The sequence below is a fragment of the Meriones unguiculatus genome, chromosome 1 (assembly GCF_030254825.1).
Source record: "Meriones unguiculatus strain TT.TT164.6M chromosome 1, Bangor_MerUng_6.1, whole genome shotgun sequence".
Lineage (NCBI taxonomy): Eukaryota > Metazoa > Chordata > Mammalia > Rodentia > Muridae > Meriones > Meriones unguiculatus.
In genome coordinates, this window is record NC_083349.1 from 28,420,307 (window position 1) to 28,442,633 (window position 22,327).

Sequence of the window (22,327 nt, forward strand, 5' to 3'; positions counted from 1 at the left end):
GGACTTGAAAAATAGTATTAGTCTTCTACTCAATCTGTCAAGGCATTTTCAGCTTAAAGTCATGTGCTGTGAACAGACCTGTGAGATCAGAACTCACACAGGCTAGCTCCCCACTAAGCTTTACCAGTAGTAATGGCTTAGCCCAGTTGCCAACTTGACCGCATCTGGAATCAAGCAGAACCCAAGCAGGTGTGCCAACCTGTGTGGAGGATATTCTTTTCTTTACCAGACCATTTGTGGTAAAGACTCACCCCAAAGCTCGGTCATACCTTCTCATGGCAGCCCACACAAAAGGACATGAAAGGAAGCTTTTGCTTCTTGCCGGCACATCATCACTCCTGCTGAGGCATTCCCTCTTTGGGATTCTTCACGTGGACTGAAGACCAGCTGAGGCATCCCTGTGGACTGAACCACTGAACTCCTGGCCTTTTCGTCACACAGCTAGTATTAGACTAGCTGGACCAGAGCCTGTAAACCACTCTAATGAATCCCCTTTGAACAAAACTCATTCTATCCATTGTTCCTCCAGAGAACCCTAATGCACCAGTACTCTAAAACTTTCATTCATCCTGAGAACCTGAAATCTCAATAGGAACAGGGCTTCTTTTATTTATTCATTCATTCATTTATTGGTTTTTTAGGGGATAGGATTTCTTTGTGTAGCCCTGGCTGTCTTGGAACTAGCTCTGTAAACCAGACTGACCTTGAACTCAGAGATCCACCTGCTTCTGCCAACTGAGTGCTGGGACTAAAGATGTGTGCTGCTACTGCAGCCCCCACGGCCTAGACCACCACCTGGTGGAACAAAGTTTCAGAACGGCAACTGTTTACCAAGCGGCAAAACAAACTGTCCGGATGTTATGAGATAGTTGATCTAAATTACAAGACTGTTTGAGGGTACTCCTTTACCTCACAGACTGAGTGGAACATGTGAAATTCAGTCAAGCTATTCAAACTCCTGAAGTACAAATGGCCAGTGCCACCTTAACTGCTGTGGCCACATTACATGGGGTATAGTGCCACCTTGTGGTCACTCTTAAACAAATCACTTACTACAAGGGCAATCCCAGCCTGTCTGTCATCTAAAAGATCATTTTATACTACTGTAAGCTAAGGTGTTTTCAAACATTCGCAAAGAATGCCACGTCTTGGTCATTTTTGCATTTTATTGATTTTTTTTCTCTTCACACCTTTTAAAATAGAAATAACACACAAACAACAGTTTTTTTTTTCTCTCCCAAAAACCTCAATTCAATTGATTGCCAAGGAAAAGCAGAACAATGTCACTTGGGGCTACAGGCCAGTAGTATGCTAATTGTGTATGCCCTTGGTTCAATTCCCAGCACTGGAGACAGGAAGGGGACAAAAACAAAACTACAAACAAAACCTAAAACACTGCTGTTTTACTCCTTTAAAAATCTACTGTAGACTCACCAGACAGCAAGTTCAAGTTTCTGCCCACAAAACACAGCCAGTCAGTAAACAAGTCCATTGTCAGCCAGATTCCTCTGCTTGTCTTTCTTCGAAGCTCTTTCATCAGCTAAGCCTGATCTGATGGCTGTCTTTCAGGGCACAGTGAAATCAGAATGAGCAGTCATGTTCTACAGGCACCTCTTCTCGAACAGCTGGCCAGCCAGGAAATTATCTCCTTACACTCTCTCCCTGCTTTATCTTCCTTTAAAATGTTGCTATCAGTTTCAAAGAACAATGAATGCAGTGTCCATTAACCTGGTTTGAGCCTGACATTTTTCCTGAGCTACAAACGACACTTGTGGCCTCTCTGCCACAGGACCAAGTAAAAAAGGGAAAGCAGGCAGCACTAGAAAGCAGTGGACGCTCCTCTAGCCGACACAGAAGGAATGGGCTCTAGCTGAGGGTACAAAGCAGAAATCCTGGAGTCAAAGGAGAGTGGAGGGGAAAACACATTTACTTTCCCCTTTTGAACTTCCCCGCTCCCCCAGTCTTTGCTTTCTTCTTAGCAGGCCCCTTGGGTTCTGGCTCCTTGCGCTTGGCTGAGGACAGTGAGCCTGTCACCTTGAAGAAATCATCTAGGCGGCCCTGGGTGCTGCCCTGGCGGCTCTTACTCAGCCGCTTGACCCCACTGCGAATTCGCTCCTCAGAAAACTGCTTTTCACCACACATAAATTTGACCAACTCCTCTTCATTTGGCTCACTCCACTTCAGCTCCACAGCCTCTGGGTCCAGTACCTCGGGCTCCAGGAAGAGCTGCTGGGCTTCCTTGTGGAGCCAGTTTTCTGGAACAGTGTACTTGTTGGGATCCAGCCGCCGCACGATCTCTTCGATGCTCTTATGCTTCTGGATGAGGTCCACAGCCCGCTTGGGCCCAATGCCACGGATACTCTCACAGTAGTCGCTACCCAGCAGGATGCACAGATCCACAAACTGCTCCTGGTTCAGACCCAGTTCCTGTAGGACCCGGCTCAGGTGGAACTCCTGGATGGGCAGCTTCTTGGCCTCACTGGCAGTCAAGTGTCGCATTAGCACTGGGCTGCCAAAAGTGAGGCAGTCCATGTCCTCAGTGGCTGCGGCATAGACTTTGCCAGCCTTCACCAGGGCAGCGCAGCTGGCTTCTGCTTCACTGGGTGCATCGAGGTACGGGATGCCCATGAGACTCAGCAGGTGTTTGCACTCATCGTTGTGCTGCTTGGTAACCTTCACTAGTCGCTTTGTGAACTTTTCCACCTCCTCCTCTACCCCAGCCTCCTGAGCCTGCTGCAGCTGCCTCTCAGCCTCAGCACGCCTCTCACTGCGTTTGGCCAGCTCGCCTGACTTCAGCTGTGGTGGTTTGCCATCAAAGACATACACAGGCTTGATGCCATTCTCCATCATGCGAATGGTACGGTAAAACATGCCCATCAGGTGGCTGGTGGTCTCCCCCTCCTCATTCTGTAGCACATCGCCACCCTGACGAACAGCAATCAGAAACTGGTAAATGCTCATGGAGGCATCAATGGCCACCTTGCGACCAAAGTAACTCTTGATGTCATTCTCACGGATGGCACTGGGGGCCACATCAGCAATTAGTTTGGCAAGGCCTTGAATTCCCATGGTAACACAGAAGTGATGGCTAAAACAAAGAAAGAGAAGTAAGAGGAGGAACTTGGAGGCAACAAAATTTAACATAAAATTCAAGAGGACTCCAAGTCAGAAGAGCAGATGATGCAAAGATAAACAAGCTACATCAGTCTTAAAACATCTACAGTGCATTCAATTAACAAGTAGGTCTCTTCCGTATCCGGAGTTGATTTGGGTGCTTCGAAGAATGAGACCCTGGATATTCCTGAATAACTTAAGAACTTGGAATAACACAAAGGCACAATCTGTCGCACAAAGAATGACTTCAACTTTCACCTACATCAAGAATCACAGAACACAAGAGTGCTTGGTTCAGCTTCAAGGGTCCTGAAATTATAAAGGCAGAAATAAACCCTCAAGCGGATAAGTATCAGCTATGCAAATATGTCTGGTCAGATTTCTCTACAGATGTCTAACTGCTGCAGCAGCTCTGAGGTATACACTTCTGAAGGAGAACCAGGTGGCCATCTCACACGCTGTTATCCTTCCCTTCCCATTTCCCTTAACACCTACAGGTTTCTGTTTTTAATCAGGATGCTGGAGAAGTTTTAAGCCCGCCTCTTTGTACTTCTCCCCACCACTAAGTCTGAAACGTGAACCCCATGACTCCTACCATAGTCCTAAATTAAGGGCTAGCATGCTAGAATCACACAGCCCAATACTGCACTTCTGTGGTTCCAGACTTCCATCAAATTGTTCTTTGGGCAGTGTTTCCAAAACTACCCTAACAATTTTTGACCCTGCCAAACGAAACATGAATTTTCCTTCATCTCATATTTTTCTTTAAATGGACTTTAAAGAAAAGGGGTGGGGGTGGGGGACTAGTTGTGAGTGATTGTACATGCCTTTAATCCAAGCACTGAGAAGGCAGAGGCAAGTGGATCTGTGAGTTCAAGGCCAGCCTGGTCTAGATAGTTCCAGGCCAGCCAGGGTTACATAGTGAAACACTGTCTCAAAAAAAAATCCCTGCAATTGGGAGGTAGAGGCAGGTGCATCTCTGTGAGTTCAAGGCCAGCCTGGTCTACAAAGAGAGTTCGGGGCAGCCAAGGCTTGTCACACAGAAAAACCCTGTCTCAAAAAAGAAAAGAAAACAAAACATTAAGCTGGGAAAGAGAATCCAGCTTAAACAAAAATATTCGCACTGTACCAGCCATATTTTAATGTGTTAAATGTATAATAAAAGGATTTGCTAATATGCAATTTACTAAGGACATCTTGCTCACCCAATGTTAAGTGGGTCCACACAATAAGAAAATCCTGTCAATTCTTCTAATCGTTCCCAATCTTACTTCACTGTGTCTTTTCTGAAGCCCACGTGACATGTTATAGTCCCCTGAGTCCAAACACCTCAGCTCCATGGCACCACAATCTATCTGTACAGTATGGAATCCTAATGAAAAAGCCTGCCTCTCTCCTTTGATCTTATTGTGGTTCCTCTATGAATACAAGCAGCAAACGCTCAGCCTTAGGGCTGAGGAGTGCAGCTCACTGGTTCAGATGCTTGGCCTAGCATGGGTGAAGACCCCATGTTGAATCCCCAGCACCAGAAACCAAATAAAAAAGCTCAGCTTTGAACGCAGCCACCATCCATGAAGCCATTTGGTGTGTTGTGTGTGTGTATTAACAGTGGGGCTGACCTAGGGCCTCACACATGCTAGCAAGTGCTCTACACTGAACCACATCTTCAGCTCTGTGAAACACAATTAAGTCACTTATTCTGTGGTCGGAGTTGTAAAATAAGAACGCTAATCACGTCTGCTTTGCAGAACTAGTCAACCAAAATACCAGATGGAAAGCACACATCACCAGATGCTGCGCCCATGTTCCCCATTCAATCCTCGGGTACACCTCACTTACTGCTTTGCTAGAATGAAAACAAGACAGTACCACCCATCATGTCACACGGAGGGGAACCTGTTCTGTCCTGATATTCAGTCCCGCCTCCACAGGACCTTCCAGATAGCAAAGCGATAAACGAAATGGCTTGCACGCAAGATAAAAGCATGCCCAGCTCGCCCGGCTCGGAAGTCAACTGATCAATCACCATATTAACTGGGCCCCATTATTCTGAGGATTCTTCCAGACTTCCCTTATCCAGAAATGTCCTTAGGACTTTTCCAACACCTGCCTCAGCCAGAAATACAAGAAAGCACGGTGTCTCTTGCTGCCTGCAGACGTTAAGCCCATTTCCTTAGAAGCACACAACCGCCCCGCTCCATACTGCTCACAAGGGCCCTGGGATGAACACGCTCCGGTCTCTTAGTCCTCGCGCGGGAGGTTATCACCCTCTTCCTACCGGTGAAGAGAGAAGCTCCGGGCAGCGCGAATGGCCCAAGCGCCGGGCTTCCTGGTGCTGCCCCCGCTACCCTTGCCGCTCTCAGACGCGCTTCCGCGAGGACTCACCCCGCCTCAACTGGACGCGGCCTCAGCAGCTAGCGGTGGCCCGGCGTCCCTGGTTAGCCCCGAGCCCGCGCTTCCGAGGTGGAGCCGAACTCGGTTACAGCTTCGTAGCCTTCCAAAGCCCGCGCTCCCGTCACGTGAGCCTCCCGCTGCGAACAGCCTCCTGGGAAGTGTAGTGCAGGCCCCGCCACTTCAGATGGCAGCTTTCACAGTAAGCATTCTTTCCAGGAAAAAAACGGATTAAAACCTAGATCTTGGACTACCCTTTCCTACAATCCGACCCCATGCCACTCACACCAGGTCTCCATAGTCCTAGTTTCCGCTACACCGGAAAACATGGGACTACAAGTCCCACAATGCCACGCGCAAGGGACCACATCCTTTTCCTTTTGCTCAACGCGCCTGCTCCTGCCGACGTGTTCTTCCGGTGGCGGACCGGTGGTTTATCCCGTGCGGGGCAAAATGGTGAGATGATGGGAGTTGTAGACAGGGCTGTGGGCGAGGACTCCTGGGTGTCCGGACCACACCGTGTTCTTACGCGGAGGCCTCAGCATGCCGTGCCCCGAGGGTGGGACGCCGCTGAAACCCGTGTTTGAGTTGATGACGGGGAAAGCAAGCCCCTTGCCATGGATTCCTCAGCCTGAGGTTTCCATCACATTGGGCTTTATGATGTTGATTACAAGGCTGAAAGGCAAGAGGTGCACTTTGAATACCTTCGCGCTTTTCTTTCCTATGATCAGTAACTATCTGGAAGGCTTCCCTTGCTGAAATCGTACTCATCCCGCTAGGCCCTTGTATAAATGTCATTTCTTGGTGAAACACTTGCAACTCTTACAGGCATTCGCCTGTCTTCTGGGAGCTCTCACAGTCTATACACACCTCTTGCCACGTTTCATGGACTTCTCTTTTATCTGCCACGCCTCCTAGTGACCACCATCTGACGTGCATCTAGTACTGGGATGATGGCTATTCATCTTTGTATTCCTGTTGCCAAACACTGGGCTTGCATTTGGAGGCCCCATAAATAGCAGCAATTGTTCTTGGCGCTTTTAGGGGGGGAAGGGGGACATAATTGTTTACTGAATTGAATTCCTGTGTCTCTTAGAACAATGGGCTCAGTTTACTTCTCTGAAGTTGTTATGTTCTGGACTTTAGAAGCATTAGCTGGAGAGTGACAATGGAAGTTAACATTTGTACAGAACTTTACGTTTGTAGCCCTTTCACAGGCATTATCTCATAGTCTTCTCTGAAACCTTAGGAAGGAAACAAATACCTATTGAGCAGTTTTTCTAAGCTGGCCAGTAAACTAGATATGTCAACACTCATCATCTCACATCATGCATCAGCCCTGTGACACAGATACTGTTATAATTACTTAACTCAGACTCCAGTGATTCCATAAAGCCAGAATTACCACAGTTGTCTTCTGCCAGGAGAGCCCATGGTTCCCTGCTAATGCAGTGAAAAAAAGAGTACTCTCAAATTAGAATTTGGGATCAGTGCAATACTCTCGGCTCTGACTTCCTGCAGAAATTAGTAGCTTAGAGTCTAGACACCGGTCCAAAAGCAGTAGAAATTGTGGACAAGCTTTTTCTTTCTATGTTTTTCCCCAGGCAGATTCATGACTTTCATAGTGACCATTGGCTAGAAAACCCTAAGAGCCATTTATATCTATCCCTTTCTGTGCCTGAGCGTATGACCCTTAGCTGCTCTTATCTCACCAAAAGAAAAGCTACTGCCTCCATGCTTCTTTGTTGTTGTTTTGTTATGTTTTGTTTTGTTCCCACTTTTTCACACTGCATGCATAATAGGCAAATGTTCTACCACAAAGCCTGCCATATCCCTACTTTAAGATGTGATTATGGCTCAGTGGGCAAAGAGTTTGGTGTGCAAGGTTGATAAGCTAAGTTCAGTCCTAGTACCTACATTATTTTTTTTAAATGCCAGATGTGATAATCCCAGAACTCACACAGCAAGATGGAAAATTGAAGCAGGGGAGTCACCCAGAAGCCTGAGAGCCAGCTAACTGCACAGTGAACAAAAATAAAAAATAAAAATAAAAACAAGAGAGGCCCTGCCTCAAACATGGTGGAAGACAGCTCTCAGAAAGCTGTCTTCTAACCTCCACATGTATTTAAAAAGAAAGGGATAGGGAAGCTGACCTATAAAATGGCTTAGCACGTAAATGCACCTACTTTCAAGCCTGGTTACTAGAGGTCAATTCTTAGGACCCACATGGTAGAAAGAGAAAACCAATTCTTGAAAGTTGTCTTCTGACCTCCCTGTGCACTCAATGGTACCTGAACTTGAACACATTACACACAGTAGATAAAAGGTAATAAAATTTTAAAATGCATGCATATGTGTGTGTGCACACACACACACAGGTTGTAATTTTAATTCCATACAGTGAATCAGTTATTTGAAGGAGTTCTGCATTTCGCAGACTGATGTGTGCCTTTAAGAGTCTCGGCAATACACAGCTGCTCCAAGGTCTTCCCAGACTGAAACTAAGATTGATCTTCTTTCTTCCCTAGGAGCTCGAGGCCATGAGTAGGTATACCAGCCCAGTGAACCCAGCTGTCTTCCCACACCTGACTGTGGTACTTCTGGCCATTGGCATGTTCTTTACTGCCTGGTTCTTCGTGTATCCTTTTACTGAACAGCCTGGGGGCCAGAATTAATGACCTGAGAACTGAGGGGGAGACCACATTGGGTACCTGAACCCTGCCACTTTTTTTTCTTTGAGATGGGATTGAGACAAGGTGAGTATAGGAGGAAGCTGGTGCTGCCCAAGGGCAGGCCATGCCTTATTTTCCAAGTTAGCTGAGTTTGAGATTCAAAAGGTAGTTTGTTGGTATTTGGGGGGTTTGTTTTAAGACAGGGTTTCACTGTGCAGACATGGCTGACCTGAACTCATGGGGATCCACCTTTCTCTGCCTCTGGAGAGTGCTAGGATCCTAGGCATACACCACTACACCCAGCAGAAAGATGATTTAAGCAGGGGTGTGCTCAAGTGTCACGAAGTCTGGCACCTGGTCCTAGCTGTACCATAAGTGATAAATGACTAGAGGCAATTGGCCTAACTACCATGGGCTTCTTTTCCTCGTGGATGTTAGAAGTGTGGTGTGGGACATCAGCACCCATACCATCTTTCAGCCCCTTTCCCTTGGCTGCAGCAAGCCATAAAGTCCTCCCAGGAAGCCCTTAGCCTGTGTCTCCCCACGCTGAGTAATCCTGGACAGCTCCTGCATCTTCTCCTTAACAGTCCTGCCTAGTTATGAGGTCACCTCCACCAAGTACACACGCGACATTTACAAAGAGCTCCTCATCTCCTTGGTAGCCTCACTCTTCATGGGCTTTGGAGTCCTCTTCCTACTGCTCTGGGTTGGCATATACGTATAAGTCTCCAAGGGTAAGAGTTAAGACAAAATGGTACAAGAAGCCTCCTACAGCCTTATCAATGGGTCCTCTCTCTTCCATGCAAGACTGTATGGTTCATGGGGACAGAAACACTGGGGTGGATCAGGACCCTGTCCCCGCCCCTCATGGGGATTTGAACCAAGTGTAACCTGGTGTGTCAGTTCTGCATATACCTAAGGCCTCACTCAAGCTTTGGGGTATACTTGGTAGGGAAGCGGGTGAAGGCTGCCCATGGTTTTACATCTACATTCTTTCAAGTCACACACTGATGATTTGGAAAGGATCTGAGAATTAAAACAAATAACACCCCAAACAGGTCACTGAAGTCAGTTCCGGTGACACATCCTCAGTGATTATTCCTGTTCACCCTCATATAGCCCTTGCTCAAGGGGCATAGGGTTACAGGGAGGGAATGGAGAAGGTCATTGGTCTTATTCTTAATTTTGCTGTCCTCTTCCAGGTACCCAGGAGGCAACCCAGCAAGTCCCTGCTTTTGTAAATTAATTTTTTACCATTGCTACAAGTGCCCCACCTGCTGCTGTTTACAATAAAGGCAGATGACAGTACCGGAGTCTCCTTGACTGCTGAAGTCCCATTGTTTCCACTTCTTAGCTGCCTTTCACCAGTAGCTGATGCTAGAAATTAGTATTCTCTCCATGGGGGCAAGGGTTATTTAACAGTGTCATCTTGTCATTAGTTTAAGGCTTAGCTGTGGATAGGAAAGGCCCAGACCTACTTCTATGTTGTTTTAGAACAAACTTCTCCAGAACCCAGTAGCAGTCAGTTTTACCCTGGGCCAATCCTCTCTGAATGCAGCCCCCCTTCTTTGGACTGTGATCCTCTAGTTTCTGCCTGTTCTCTTAGGGGGATTGTTTCTAGGTAGGCAGTGGCAGGTATTTTGGGAAGGATTGCTGGAAGTGTGTGTGGTCAAACCAAACCCCAAATCCAAGGATTAGGGGCATAAAGATATGAAGTAGCTTTCTGGCCCTTTTGTGTGGGGGCCAGGAATTCTAGGCCCTTCAGAAACTAGATTCTAGACAGCTTGGTCTGAGATGACTCCCCTTCCGCCAGAACAATCTCAAGAAGACGCCAGGAGGTGAGTTCACATACAAAGCAGTATTTATACATTTATTTATATATGTATATTTACTTCAGAAGAAAAGGACAGTTTTGGGGACAGGAAGAAAGTAGGCCCAGTGGCTTCCCTCTGCCTTCCTCAGAGTCAGAATGAGTACATGATAAATAGGAGTCAGAGCTCAGGGAGAAAATGGGAAGTTAACGGGGAGATGCTCTATGAACACGCAGGCCATTAAGAGATACAGCATGGGTAGGCATGTGTGCTGGGACCCTATGTACAGCTTAAAGCGAGGAGGAGATTAGCCCAGTGGCTACAGGAACACAACAGAAGGGAGAGAGGGAGGGAGTGCCAGACAGGCTGTCAGTCCAGCCTGTGGCCCTCACACCTTCCCCTAAGCCCTTTTGTACTTGGGGCTTAAGGCAACTTTGGTCCAAGGTTAACCCCCTCAAGCAGCTTGGAGCCCACGTTTGGCCCCAACTCACTGAGGACCGCTCCCCAGGCATGCAAACAGGCAACTGCCAATGGGCTTAGGGCTGGCTGTGTCCAGATGGACTCCAGGGGATAGTGGAGGTTCACTTTCCAGTTAAGATCTGAGGGGCCACAGGCTTAGAACACTTGGCCCTCTGGTGAGGGAGCTACTAAAAGCAGTGGGGCTGGGCAGTCCTGAGGCACTGCGAGAAGGATTGCCCTGTGGGAGGACAGAACAAGATCCTAGGGCGGGCATGGCCTGATGTGGTGAGTCATGATTCCTGTGGCAGAATGGAGGGATGGAACCAAGTTGGGGGCAAGGTGTTCCTGCTCTTTCCCTATCCTGAGGATAAGTGCTTTGAGACCCATGGCAGGACTCACAGTTCATAGGCTTCTCGAACTCAGCTCCCCCAGAGAAAGGCCTTCCATTTAGAGTTAGAATGGAAGGTTGGAAAAGGGCAAGGCCCGGTTTCCAAAGGGTCAGTACCACAAGGTAAGAGCAGTTCCCTTTCCCACTGCTGAACCCATGACTTGCGGCTAAGTGATTGCCACACTCCTTCCAGGAGCCTGCATGTGATCAGCATGCTGTAGGTGCTACCAAGAAACGCTGAAGCTGTTACTTGAGTAAACACTCAAACCCTCTGCTCCTCTCCTGTGGTGGAAAAGGCAGAGATGGGACCCACTGAGCAGGATCCAAGCCCCAGGAGAGGAACTTTGATTGGGGGGGGGGGGCACCAGGGTTTTCCTGTGGTCTAGTGTCCCTCCAGGCTGAGGCCCATTCAGCTTTCCAGCTCTGACCTACTCCTTGTTGCCCTAGTTTAAGTGCATTTAGTAATTATATCATTAATAAAAGTTATCTGCGTCCACCCTCTGGCAGAAACCGGCCTACTGCTTGCAGGGATTCCTGCTCCTCTGCTCAGAGAGAATGATCATGTCACCAACTCCATCATGAGCTTGGGAAACTCCCAGGAACACAGATCTTGGGAGCTCACAGGGAACCTTCCCTTCCAGGGTACTCCAGGTTCAAGGGGCCAAGGCTGACCTGGCCTTTTGGCCCCACTGGTTCAGGCCTGTGACAGTGGCTCTATCAGGCACTAGTAGACTTAAGGCACAAGGTCAGCTCCTCCAGCCATCCAGGGCTGGCCCTGACTGCTCAGGAATTCTTAGAAGCTAAGCTCTCCCAGGGAGAACTCTCCCGAACCAACCACACTTAAAGCTTAGAAATGCACGTCTAGTGTAACAGTCAAACCTCAGAAAGTTACTACCAAGCTGTCCCTCCTGGGAACAGCATAAAGGGTGAGCATTATCAGCTCTCTATGGACTCGTGGGATCCAGCTAGGTGTTACTGGTCTGGGTCCAATCCCCATGGGTCTTCTCCACCACAGCTCAGAAGGGAAAGCAGGTAAAGTGGGAATGGGCAAGTCAGGGCCACAACTTCCCCTTGCCTGCAGGGCCCCTGCAGCCAGCCCTCCAGCAACCATGTCTAGACAGCCATGAATTGGTCCTGTGCTGCCCCAAGGAGGTGGCCAGAAGGAAGACCCAGGAGGCTGCTTGCTCTAGGACCCTCCGCTGTGTGAGGGTGACCAGCTGGCCCAGCAGCTCCAGTGTGAAGACTTCCAGTCTCCCCTGTGAAGGAGAGGCAGTGAAGAGCAGAGAACTGGCCTGCAGCAGGCTCCAGTGTAACACATTTGCATCCAGTGTTGAGGGCCCGGGGACCCAATCCCGGCTGTGGCACTGCCTCAGGAGGCAGCTCAGTCACACAGGCGGTAGAAGTGGAAGTAGTAGTCTGTGGCTGGCTGGACGATGGCCTCTGAGCTACAGTTGGCCTGACCCTATATGGAAGGAAAGTGAGTGAGGTGGTTGCCCCAAGCCCTACCATGCTTTGCAAAGCCCGTATTCCTCTCCCAAGCCCCACACTGCAGAGAAGTGCCCTCAGCCTCTGTGGACAGGTGGGTCTGTGTGCTCACCAGCAATGCCACCTGGAAGTGGTATGTGAATTCACGGAAGGACAGGATGGTTACTGGCCACTGATGAGAGGTGCCCTAGAGAGAGAAGGGAGAGAGAGGTCAGGGCAGCCTCCCTCGTCCTAACCAGCACTACTCTCAACATGGTCATTGCAACCCAGAGGTGATCACAACCCACTTTGAGGGCAGGGATAGCCACTCCACAGACTGCCTTCCCTAGCCCCAGCCTCCCTTTGTCTTGTAGCTCCTACTGCTCTAGGTTGTGCAAGTATCTCATTAACCCTGCCCACAATGCAATGCAGTGTATGCAGTGGTGTTGCTACCATCTGCATCTCACAGACGGGAAACTGAGCCACTTGCCTCCTTCATGATGCATATATGGCAGGGCTGGGTTCAAACCCAGGTCTTTGTGGCAATCCTTCACAGTATGGCAGGGGCTGGGGGGCCAGCCACAAACAGCTTAGCTATCTTACCTAAGGCTTTGACTTGGCCTCAGTTGTGTGAGTTTAGGCCAGACCCCCACAGTTAAAACTGACTTGCTGTCCCTCTGTTCTTAAGTGTCCCTCTCTGTAAGGCCAAGAGTCTCCTCCCATCTACTTCCTCTTCTGCTCAAGGTATTTTATGCATGTCTTCCCTCCCTCCCTGGAGAACAGGTTCTTGGAAGCACAGGGAAGGAGAAAAGAGAGGCCTCAACAAATACTTGTCAAATAAACACAAGTGAGCAAAACTCGCCATGAGCTGGGCTGCAACAGCTCCTCCCACCTGGAGCACAGGGCTCTTCTAATGCCATCTATCAATCACTGCCCTGCCCTGTGTGTGAGGGCTGTGGGCTCCACACTTGCTTCCCAGGGTGGGGAGCTCAGCTCTGCCTGCTATGGGCACAATGCTCATTCCAGATCAGTCCCTATAAACTCTCCTCCACTGGGCACTGTCACAGGGGATGCAGATGCCCATCAGAGAATGGATGGATGAAGACTGATGTGCACAGGGGCCTGGCTATATGCGTCTCAGTAGACACACCTGCGCTCTGCTTCCCATCATTTGGAGATCGCTATCCAGAGAAGAGTGAGACCTGGCCAGCCCACAGCTTCCCCTCTGCCCCTACCTGGGTGTCCTGATAGGGATGGAGCCTCTGCAAAAAGCCCCCCTCCTCACAGGGTTCCTCCTTTGATGTCAGGCTGCACAGTACCACGGACACAGGGGTGGAGGAACTAGGAAATGGGTGGTTAACAGGGAATGGGGTTTCCATGCAAGTAGCTGTCGCCTCCCCATTCCCATCTCCCATCCAACCCACTCCCACTGAGAGAAGTTGTATCTTCACACAGCCTGAGAACCACATAGAGTAGTCCAAGGTTTGGAATGGAGGAAACCTCTCATGCCATCTCACATGGTCCCAGTAAGGCCCTCAAGCAGCAGTGGTCCCTCTGCAACCCTCTCCCAGGCAGCCTGGGCCCTTTGTGTAATAAATGCTCAGCTCTGACTCTCCTGAGGCTCTGGAGGCTCCCACCTGGTTCTCTCCTTCCCCACACCAGCACTCACTTCATCTGCAGGGTCAAGCTCAGGTGCAGTGGGGTGCTGCTGCTGACAGGGATGTGGTAGGTGAAGTTTCCAAGCCTAGAGGGGCAGAGATGGTGCCTGAGCAAGGCCACTCTGCCAGCCTCCCTCTCTCCTCCTCAGCCTCCTCTAATGAAGCCCTTGGAAACCTGGTAAGGGGCTGCTCAAATTTGTGGGAAAAATTCCTTCCCAGAGGACCTAGATCTGAGCATCTTGGGCTCTTCCTTGGAGTGACAGCAGGGTGCCCACTATACCTGCAGGCATCCTCTGGTACACAGTACTGGGAAGTGATAGGCATGGAGTTTTCCAGCAGCTGGATGGAGGTCAGGGATGGCACTGAGTCTGTAAGAAGAGAGACTGTTGGGCTGGTGAGGAAGGGGACAAGGTGGAACGCAAATGACATCACACTTGGACTTTCACTCACACCTCAGTGGAATCGAGAATTCTTTCCAGACCCTCACAACAGGATTATGCCACACCCTTTTCCCCAACAGCCCTAGAAACAGTTAGTTGCCAGGAGCCTGAGGTTCTGCCTCTTTTAACAAAACCAAGACACCCAGAAGCAGGTAGAGTCCCTGGCCAGCAATGTACAGGAACTGACTCTCAGGCCTCCACTCCTGACCACACATCTTGCTTCCCAGCCCTAGGCTCAGCAGTGGTCACCCTGGCAGCCAGAAACTAGGCATGAAAGGGCAGAAGAGTGGAACACACAACTGGGGCTGCCCCCAGCACGTGGCCGTCTTTGAGCCAACTCACCACTGAGGTGTGCCATGTGGTCGGGGGGAGGACCCTGTTTGGCTATCTCACTATCTCAGGCTTGCTATTGCCTCGTCCTTCACCCCGGAAGTGGGAAGCTACGGTCACTAGCCTCTGAACATTTGCTTGACCTGGTATATTTTCAGCTCTTTATAAGCCCAAGGTTTCCGGCAGCGCCAGAACACCCTGTGAACCTAACCAACACAGACAAGACTGCTTTCTCCTTAGGCAAACCCCCAGATGTCTTTTGAAGATGGCTCAATGTCACCCCCTCCAGGGAAGCCCTCCTGGGTTGCCTCCCTCCTTGGTCTTCCTAGACTAAGTTCCCGCCCTACTCCTGGGGACCCATCGTCACTCTGAGGTGACATCACCTCTGCACACTCAGAGTATATCTCAGGTATCTCGAGCACCCACAGAGAACCCTTAGGCTTCCCTGCCACTTTGAACATCTGTCTCTGCACAAAGCACACTTCTAGGTTGTCTGTTTACCAAGCCACAAAGTCAAGGGGAGGAGGCCCACGTTGCTGCACAGAGACACTGGTTAAGGCTACCGGGAGGCCAGAGAATACAAACAAGCCAGTCTGAAAAAAAAAATGCTTCTGCACTGAAATGAGTTCTAGGTTGGTTAAAAGCAAAGATTTGAGGTTGAGATCCTAGCATGTCGTCACCTTCCCCAACCAGGCACCCCCATCTTTTGATCACTGGGATGTCAGGTGTGTGCCACCACACCTGGGACATTCTGGGGATCCCAACCTCTGGTTTTCATGCTTTACCTACTAAGTTATCTACCCACCCAAGTCGTGAGGATTACACGACATGATCTACATGAGTCTTGTGGTCTGATTCCTAATGTCTGCTTGGCTGACAATTCTGTTCCCAGTCAGCCATGTGACTGGGCTGAAATGGGTCCTAGCCAGTGGGCCTGAATAGGCTGGGCTAGAAAGTGTGGAGAGAGGCAAGTACCTAGCTGGCTCTGGGTCTGAGTGAGTTGAGCAGGGCTTGGGCTGAGTTGTGGGGCGTCTCTGCGGGCACGACTGTGGAGACTGAAGCTGGGGCTGTTCTTGGTCTTGCTCTGCCCTCCAGGAAAGGGGACCACAGGGCTGGCTAGAGGTTCTGGGTTCTTAGGGTGCTTGGAATAGCCGATGCCATTTGCTGAGATGCCCCAGGATTTGGCTCTGATGTTGGTGACTGGCAGCGGGGCCATCTGGCTGGGACCTATGGACAGAAGCAAAGATAAGCTGAGAAAAAAAGGAACCAGCTACCTCCTTTCCTGGGCTTCTGTGAACCTTATGTATTCCCTAGTTCCCTTGGAGATGACTCCCCAAACCTTCAACCCAGGAATCCCTCCCGCTTTCCCTCTGGGGCCTTTTTTCTGGATGCAAATAATGCCAAACACCTCTGTCGACCCTGGTCCTGCCCTCAAAACATTCATACCTGAGTTCTTGGAGTTGGGGCTGGGGCTGGGGCTAGGGCTTGGAGCAGGGTTAACAGTGGGGCCAAGGCTAGGATCTGTAACAGGACTGGAGGTGGGGGTAGAGCAGCAGACGATGGGGCAGGGCTGGCTGGAGCACAGGTCCAAGGTACGGAGAGCTGGACCTGAGGCTGAGTTGGTGACTGCAGAAGCCAGAACCTATATGAGCAGGAGGAGGACACTGGAGCCCCACCCCCAGCCACCTGCCCCACCTCATCCCTCCAGTCACGCACCCAGCAGCAAAGAAGGCTGTGTGCCTGGCAGTCCAGTGGTCACAGAGGACTGTCGGAGCTGCGTGGTCCCAAAGCTCTGGCTGGACCTGCTAAAAAAGGGTAGGCTGAGCTCAGAGGCACTGGGGGAGCCTGATGTGGGTCTGGGAGTCCCAGAGAAGCAGGGATGGGCAGGAGGTGGTGGAGAGGAGGAATGTGGAGCAAAAGCAGGATGAAGGGTAGCAGGAGCCAGGAGGGAGGGCTTGGTGCTTGGTCAGACACATACCATGGGCACATGGCCTCACTCCCCCCAAGGTGGTGGGGCCGGAGCAGGGCCAGGAGACAGGAAGTAGACACGGCAAAAGAGCTAAGAGACAACAGACAGACCAGGAGGGAAACAGAAAGAGGGGAGGAGAGAAAAAAAGACAAAGTCAGAGGTAACCCCCGGAGCTGGGATGTGACAGTGACAGACAGAGCCCAAGGTCCTGCTCTGCCCTCCTTCCCTACACCCATCTTCCTCTGGATGGCCTACTAAAGGAGTACTGAGAAGCCCAGAGGGCCTGTAGAAAATACCAGGGGACACCCCCACTCCCACCTCAACAGTCTCTAGTAGGCTCTAAGCCTAAGGCCGAACCCCATTAGAGCGCTTCCCTGGCACCAATGACCCAGGCCACCCTCCATTAGCACCACCTGGCCTGAGGGCTTAGCAGCAGCCTGATCTCCAGGGACATACCCATCAGCATCCACCAGGTCCTCTTCAGAGCGCAGGCTCAGCACATACAGTGTGGACATGGACACCACGCTGGGAGCCACAGAAAAGGGTCACTGTCTGAATACAAGCCACCACCCAACACCATCTGTCTAGGGCAGGCTCTGTGGTCTTCCCAGATGATGTCTGCCAGTAGACTTCCCCAGACCCGGGAGGAGGAGACAGACTAGGCAGCCCACCTTCCCTGACCTCAGCTGCTTGATTCTCAGTCCACTTTCCTCCCCAGCTCCAGTGGCGGGACCCCAGGCACATCTGACCCACTGGCTAGATAGCTCTACTCTCCAAGCCAAACTCCCCAGAAGCTAAGAGACAAGTCACCTGAAGGCCATGACCACCACCAGAGCAATGATAGTTCCCTGCAGGAAGCGCTGACTGATGCAGGCCTGGTCTGGTACCACTGGTGATGACTGGGGACCGAGAGGAGAGAACACAGCAGAAGACTTCGGACTTAGGAAGCCTACCTCCTCGCCCAACCTGACCCACCCCCATTCTTCATGGTGAGAGGGAGGGAGAGAGAGAGAAAGAGAGAGAGAGAAAGAGAGAGAGAGAGAAAGCAGAAAAGGGCTGGAAGGGTTACAGGTCAAAAGGGGAAAAGGGAGGGTCAGAGCTGGGGTCGGTGAGCTTGGAGCTGGAAAGGGGAAGCCCTGGCCCCATGAGCCTCCCAAGCCTGTACAGCCTCACCTTACTGGCTACTTTAGGGGGCCTCTTCTTGTGGGGGACACTGCCCGCCCGACTAAACTGACTCCCTGCATGGCTGCAGTAAGAAGACAAGAGTTAGGATGCTTACCAGAAGGAGGTGTCTCCTGCCCCCCAACCCCACCCGGTGCCCGAACCTGAACGCGCCGGAGCTGCCGGTTGACTTGAGGCTGTCAAGGCGCCGCAGTTTGGCCAGCTTGTGGCTCCAGCGCTCCAGCTCATCGATACGGGTCTCCAGGTTGTCTGTCAGTTTGCATAGCTCCTTCACCGCCCCCACATTTTCCATGAAGATTCGCTCCTGCCCAGGGCAGCGGCAGCCTTGAAGGCACCATTGGCCCAAGAGGCCCCCAAGCTGCAGTCCGGATTGGGGCAGGAGCAGAATCCCCACTCTCCATGGCCAATGGAGGCCCTAGAAATATCCCTGCCTGTGGGTGGCCTCTGCTCCATGTCTGCTGCCCCTGCCTAGGCTAAACATCGGCCTAAACAGCCTTGCCTCTCTCAAATCAGAACTCCAGCCCTTGGACCTACCCCCTTAGGTAGTTGCAAACATGTCATGTGTCTGTCTCTAGGGTTCATGTCACTGAGTGCAAATGTCACCTTCATAATAAACCGTGTTGTCTTCGAGCCTTGAGACAAGTAGGTGACACATCTTGCTACCCTCTTTTAATTGATGGGGGTGGGGAGGAAGAGCAAGCTCAGTGGGATTTGTATTGCCCTGCTCCTCCAGTGGTTAACTTGCCCCTCCATCTTGAACACTGGTCCCCTTCCTGTGTGGTAGGGAGGGACTCTGGAGGCACTAGGAGGAAAGCTGTCCCTTCCTTCCTCCCTCTACCAGCCAGGGGCCCCCGCTGAACAGCTCCTCTGTCCCAGAGCCTCATCTAGTTCCCCATGACTGACCTTGTTCACGACCAGGAAGTTCTCTATGGTTTTCCCATTGGCAAAGACTATATCCCCTGTGTCCTTCACAGCCTCAGGCAGGATCTCCTTCACTTCCTGGGCGATGACACCTGGGAAGGGACAAGCCAAACGTGTGCAGTTGGGGATCCTGCTCATAGCTTTCTGGAGAAGTACCTGAGTGTTGAGTTTTGAGGAGCCCTGGAGCAGGGGCTCCCTCAGACAGCTGTTCACAGACTCAAGATGTGGGATTTGTTGGGTGGGTAGGATCCTAGGGGCATCTGAGGGGAGGGAGACAGGGTTTAGAGAGATTGCAGAATCTTTGAATATTGTGTGACAAAGACTCTAAGCCAAGTGACTCTTAGGATGCCAAGTGATACAGAGGGTGGAGCTCCAGGGTCAATACAGGGGTTTCTGGGCAGGAATACTGGCCAGAGCTTGAGGACAGGTACATCTCTACCTGTCTCTGGTGCAGTGGCTTCAATGCCTGCACTAGCAGCGAACTCGGGCTTATATCTGTAGTGCACCAGCCGCATTCGAGAGATCCTCTTCAGCTGTTCAGTGGTGTCTACCTACAAGGGGATAGAGCCAAGACTGAACCTTCCTCCCCTCCTGTGACCTTCCAGAGCAAGCCTCAAGTGCAGCTGGTTGGCAGCCTGGGGGCTGCTCTGTGGAAGGGAGACCCTGGTACAGAGGTACAAAGCCAGCCTCCGACCCCTGCCCTGGCATCCTGGTCCTTCCCCGGGGTCCTACTCTTCACCCACAGCACTGCCCCTCAGCCATGGCCTTGTTCCTACCTCCTGCACATTCTCTTTGGCCCGCAGATCTGAAGGGTGCATGAGTGATCCCATGACCTTGACATTGCCATGTACAACCAGTGCCTCATCTGGCCGGTCCGTATTGATGCCCACACGGCCATGGTGGAAGACGGTGTCGGGCAGCTGTGCCCGTTGCCACAGCACGTCACTGTCACTCTCAAACTGACCTGGGTTAGAGGCCTACGGCAAGTTGGGTCTGGATCAGTTTTGGGGGTAGGAGAACCTTAAGGCCCTGAGAAAAAGGGAAACCCTAAAAACACCTAGGCCAGTCAGGTCTCCTTAGCCCACCATATCCAATAAACTGCCCTGTCCATTGTGACAACACTGAGAGACTTGTGGGACCCAGGAGGCTCCTAGGTGTGATCCACCTTCATGCTTTACAGTGAAGAAGGCCCTGAGGCCTAGACAGGGTGACAAAGCCAAAGGCCACACACCCAGTGCTCAGACAAGAGCTGCACATCAACCCAACCCCACTCCACGGTATTTTTTTCTGATGCTATTCCTTCTAGCTCAGGGGAGGACGTTCCCCCTTGGGGGGAGAAGATGCTCACCCGCACAATGATGCGCTCTGAGATCTGCGCTGCCAGCGTGTAATTCTGGTTCTGCGCGTGCGCCTGGAGGGCCACCACCAGCATGAAATACCTGGGATACACCAGGAACTCAGGAACCCTCAGGGCTGTCCCCAGCCATCCTCCCTGGGCCAGGTGTCTCGGCACACAGCCCCACTCTGTCATCACACTCCCAGGAGGTGGAGTTACCACAGTATTGCACAGGGGAGAAACATGAGCCTCCACGAGGGGGCAGAATTCCTCCCTGGGTCCACCAGAAACAGCAGCAGAGCTGTTTCTGAGCTCAAAAGCTGGTCTTCTGTGCCCGAATCCCTAAATCTGCCAAATATTTTGAACCTCAGGTTCCTCCCCTGGGAAACAGGCCATCTGTGGGGCCTGGGCCTGGCATGCTCCTCGGAGGCCCCTTTTTGACCCTGCGCCTCAGAAGGGAGGGGTTCCTGCAGCCAGGTTGGCCAGCTCACCTCTGGTCAGGGTTGGGCTTGCCCTTCTTGCGCATGTTGTTGGCCGTGGTCTCACTGAAATGGAGCCGCCCCACGGTCACCTTTGTGACCTGCTCAGGGGGAAGATTGACCCTGCAGAGGATGGGCAGAGTGCTCAGGGAGGAGAAAGGGGGGCTGCCAGGAGCCGAGTTGCAGAGCAACTGCAGGCAAAGAGCACTGCGGGTGCCTGCCTGTCTCCCTAGCTCCCAAGCCAGTTCTAAGATGGGCCCTTCCAGGCACCACCCCAGCAGGGCTGGATACTCACGTGACAGGGTTGAAGGGCCTCTTGCTTCTGTCTGACTGTGACTGCTCGATGTTGATAGACTGGTTCAGGGCCTCTAGCTAGAGAGAAATGGGCCAAGGGCACTTCAGGACAAGGTTCCCCACCTGTTCTTCCTCCTTTACCCCCTCACCCTGGTCTGCAGCATAATTCTGCCTCCACCTCACTTTCTCACAAACTCAGGGGCCCCCACATCCACACCCCACACTCCCAAGACATTTCAAGGACACACACATAGCCTTCATGTTAGCTCGCAGTACATCACTTCCCCTACTTCTGCATGGTGATCGTGGTCACCTCCATGATGGCCTCACATCACAGTATCATCTGACTCCCTGACTTCCCCATGCATGCGGATGTTTTCCAGTTAGCCTTAGGACCCATACTCATACCTGCACACTCTTCTCACCTATAACCAGCCTACACACAAACACACAGACACACACGCTCATACAGTGCACCCCACATACCCACAGCCTCTCATCTCTTCAGAAACGCTGGCTGAGCCATGCCCACACGGAAGGCCCAGCCTGTGACAGAATCAGACAGACCTGGTCTTGCCTCCAGGGAGCTCATGAGCTCCAGTGGCTGTGCTCATGAAACCCCTCAGTCACAAATGGCACAAGGCAGGTTTCCCACAGGAACATCAGAATGGAGTTGGCCAAAAAGAATGGGATAGGGTGCTAGAATGGGATCGTAGGAAGCAAGGGCTACTCCAGAACCTCCAAACAGAGCCAAGTGTATGACAAGTTCAGGGTAAAGAATCCTTAGATACACGCTGTGAGTAGCTAGGACCCTGAGATGGAGCAGGGGAGAGAGACAAGGGGTGGGTCTGGGAGCTGATGCAGTGGTGAGAGGGCCAGGAGGTGGGTCTTGGCTTGGAGATGAAGACTTGAGGTGTGGGGTGGAGAAGGAAGCAGGGCTGGAGATGGTGAGGTCTGAGCAGCCCCACATCTAGGTGGCAGATACTAGAAGAGGAGGATGGGTGGGGCAGCTGTGGTAATAGCTGTGTGACGTTTCCTCATCACTTGCACCTGCCTTCACTCCGTGCAGCTTCAGATAGAAGCAGTCCAGGGGCTTGAGGCCTTCAGGCGTCTTGACATACTTGGGCTCACCCAGCATGCCGATGTACACCGTCACCTGGAAGTGGTTCTTCTTCTGACACACAAAAGCATCGTCGCCCACCGAAAAGTTGAAGCCCTTGTCGGCGTCCACACGATAGGTGAGCATAGGCCTGAAGGGGGTATGGGGGATGGGGGTGAGACACGCCAGGAGTCCCCCAGGCTTGAATATGGAACATTGCTTCCTTCTACAGGCCCATGCTCTAATCCCATTACTTATTCTGTATCCCATCCCCACCCCCACCCCCAAGATCCCTCAAATCACCAAGGGGTCAGTCTCCA

At 51.5% G+C, this 22,327-nt stretch overlaps 3 protein-coding genes across 15 annotated transcripts in view; 1 reads left to right on the forward strand and 2 right to left on the reverse strand.

Moving 5' to 3' along the window:
• Positions 1-1,148: 1,148 nt before the first annotated feature.
• Positions 1,149-5,805, reverse strand: Fen1 (flap structure-specific endonuclease 1). Of its 3 annotated transcripts, none has more exons than XM_021636029.2 (2): positions 5,393-5,805; positions 1,149-3,088 (listed from the first exon to the last, which is right to left on the reverse strand). In XM_021636029.2, the coding sequence occupies exon 2, from the start codon at positions 3,067-3,069 to the stop codon at positions 1,927-1,929; it is 1,143 nt and encodes a 380-aa protein (XP_021491704.1). In that variant the 5' UTR covers positions 3,070-3,088; positions 5,393-5,805; the 3' UTR covers positions 1,149-1,926. The 3 variants fall into 3 exon arrangements, with proteins under 3 accessions (XP_021491704.1, XP_021491703.1, XP_060242345.1); XM_021636028.2 differs by having other exon boundaries at positions 5,500-5,804; XM_060386362.1 differs by having other exon boundaries at positions 5,325-5,456.
• Positions 5,766-9,485, forward strand: Tmem258 (transmembrane protein 258). The gene is given in 5 exon segments (XM_021636114.2): positions 5,766-5,933; positions 5,935-5,961; positions 8,034-8,143; positions 8,775-8,911; positions 9,380-9,485. Coding segments are annotated over 4 exon segments (417 nt in total). The 5' UTR covers positions 5,766-5,780; the 3' UTR covers positions 8,902-8,911; positions 9,380-9,485.
• Positions 9,486-10,016: 531 nt separating this feature from the next.
• The window catches only part of Myrf (myelin regulatory factor), a 31,428-nt gene continuing 19,117 nt past the window's right edge, over positions 10,017-22,327 (reverse strand). For 4 of the 11 annotated variants that reach the window (XM_021636070.2, XM_060386333.1, XM_021636062.2 and 1 more), the window contains 20 exons: positions 21,963-22,158; positions 20,910-20,986; positions 20,627-20,737; positions 20,148-20,238; positions 19,576-19,776; positions 19,239-19,350; positions 18,782-18,891; positions 18,022-18,182; positions 17,870-17,942; positions 17,507-17,595; positions 17,153-17,221; positions 16,706-16,786; positions 16,444-16,532; positions 16,174-16,353; positions 15,703-15,954; positions 14,238-14,340; positions 13,969-14,043; positions 13,535-13,640; positions 12,433-12,507; positions 10,017-12,297 (listed from right to left, as the gene is read on the reverse strand). In XM_021636070.2, the coding sequence (XP_021491745.1) occupies positions 12,217-12,297; positions 12,433-12,507; positions 13,535-13,640; positions 13,969-14,043; positions 14,238-14,340; positions 15,703-15,954; positions 16,174-16,353; positions 16,444-16,532; positions 16,706-16,786; positions 17,153-17,221; positions 17,507-17,595; positions 17,870-17,942; positions 18,022-18,182; positions 18,782-18,891; positions 19,239-19,350; positions 19,576-19,776; positions 20,148-20,238; positions 20,627-20,737; positions 20,910-20,986; positions 21,963-22,158 (2,332 nt within the window). In that variant the 3' untranslated portion in view covers positions 10,017-12,216. Of the gene's footprint in view, positions 12,298-12,432; positions 12,508-13,534; positions 13,641-13,968; positions 14,044-14,237; positions 14,341-15,702; positions 15,955-16,173; positions 16,354-16,443; positions 16,533-16,705; positions 16,787-17,152; positions 17,222-17,506; positions 17,596-17,869; positions 17,943-18,021; positions 18,183-18,781; positions 18,892-19,238; positions 19,351-19,575; positions 19,777-20,147; positions 20,239-20,626; positions 20,738-20,909; positions 20,987-21,958; positions 22,159-22,327 lie in introns of all 11 variants that reach the window. The other 7 variants (XM_021636063.2, XM_060386309.1, XM_021636066.2 and 4 more) reach the window with 7 other exon arrangements.

Coding starts and splice junctions, on each gene's coding strand:
- Fen1 (XM_021636029.2), bottom strand. CDS start 3,069: ATGGGAATTCAAGGCCTTGCCAAACTAATTGCTGATGTGGCCCCCAGT.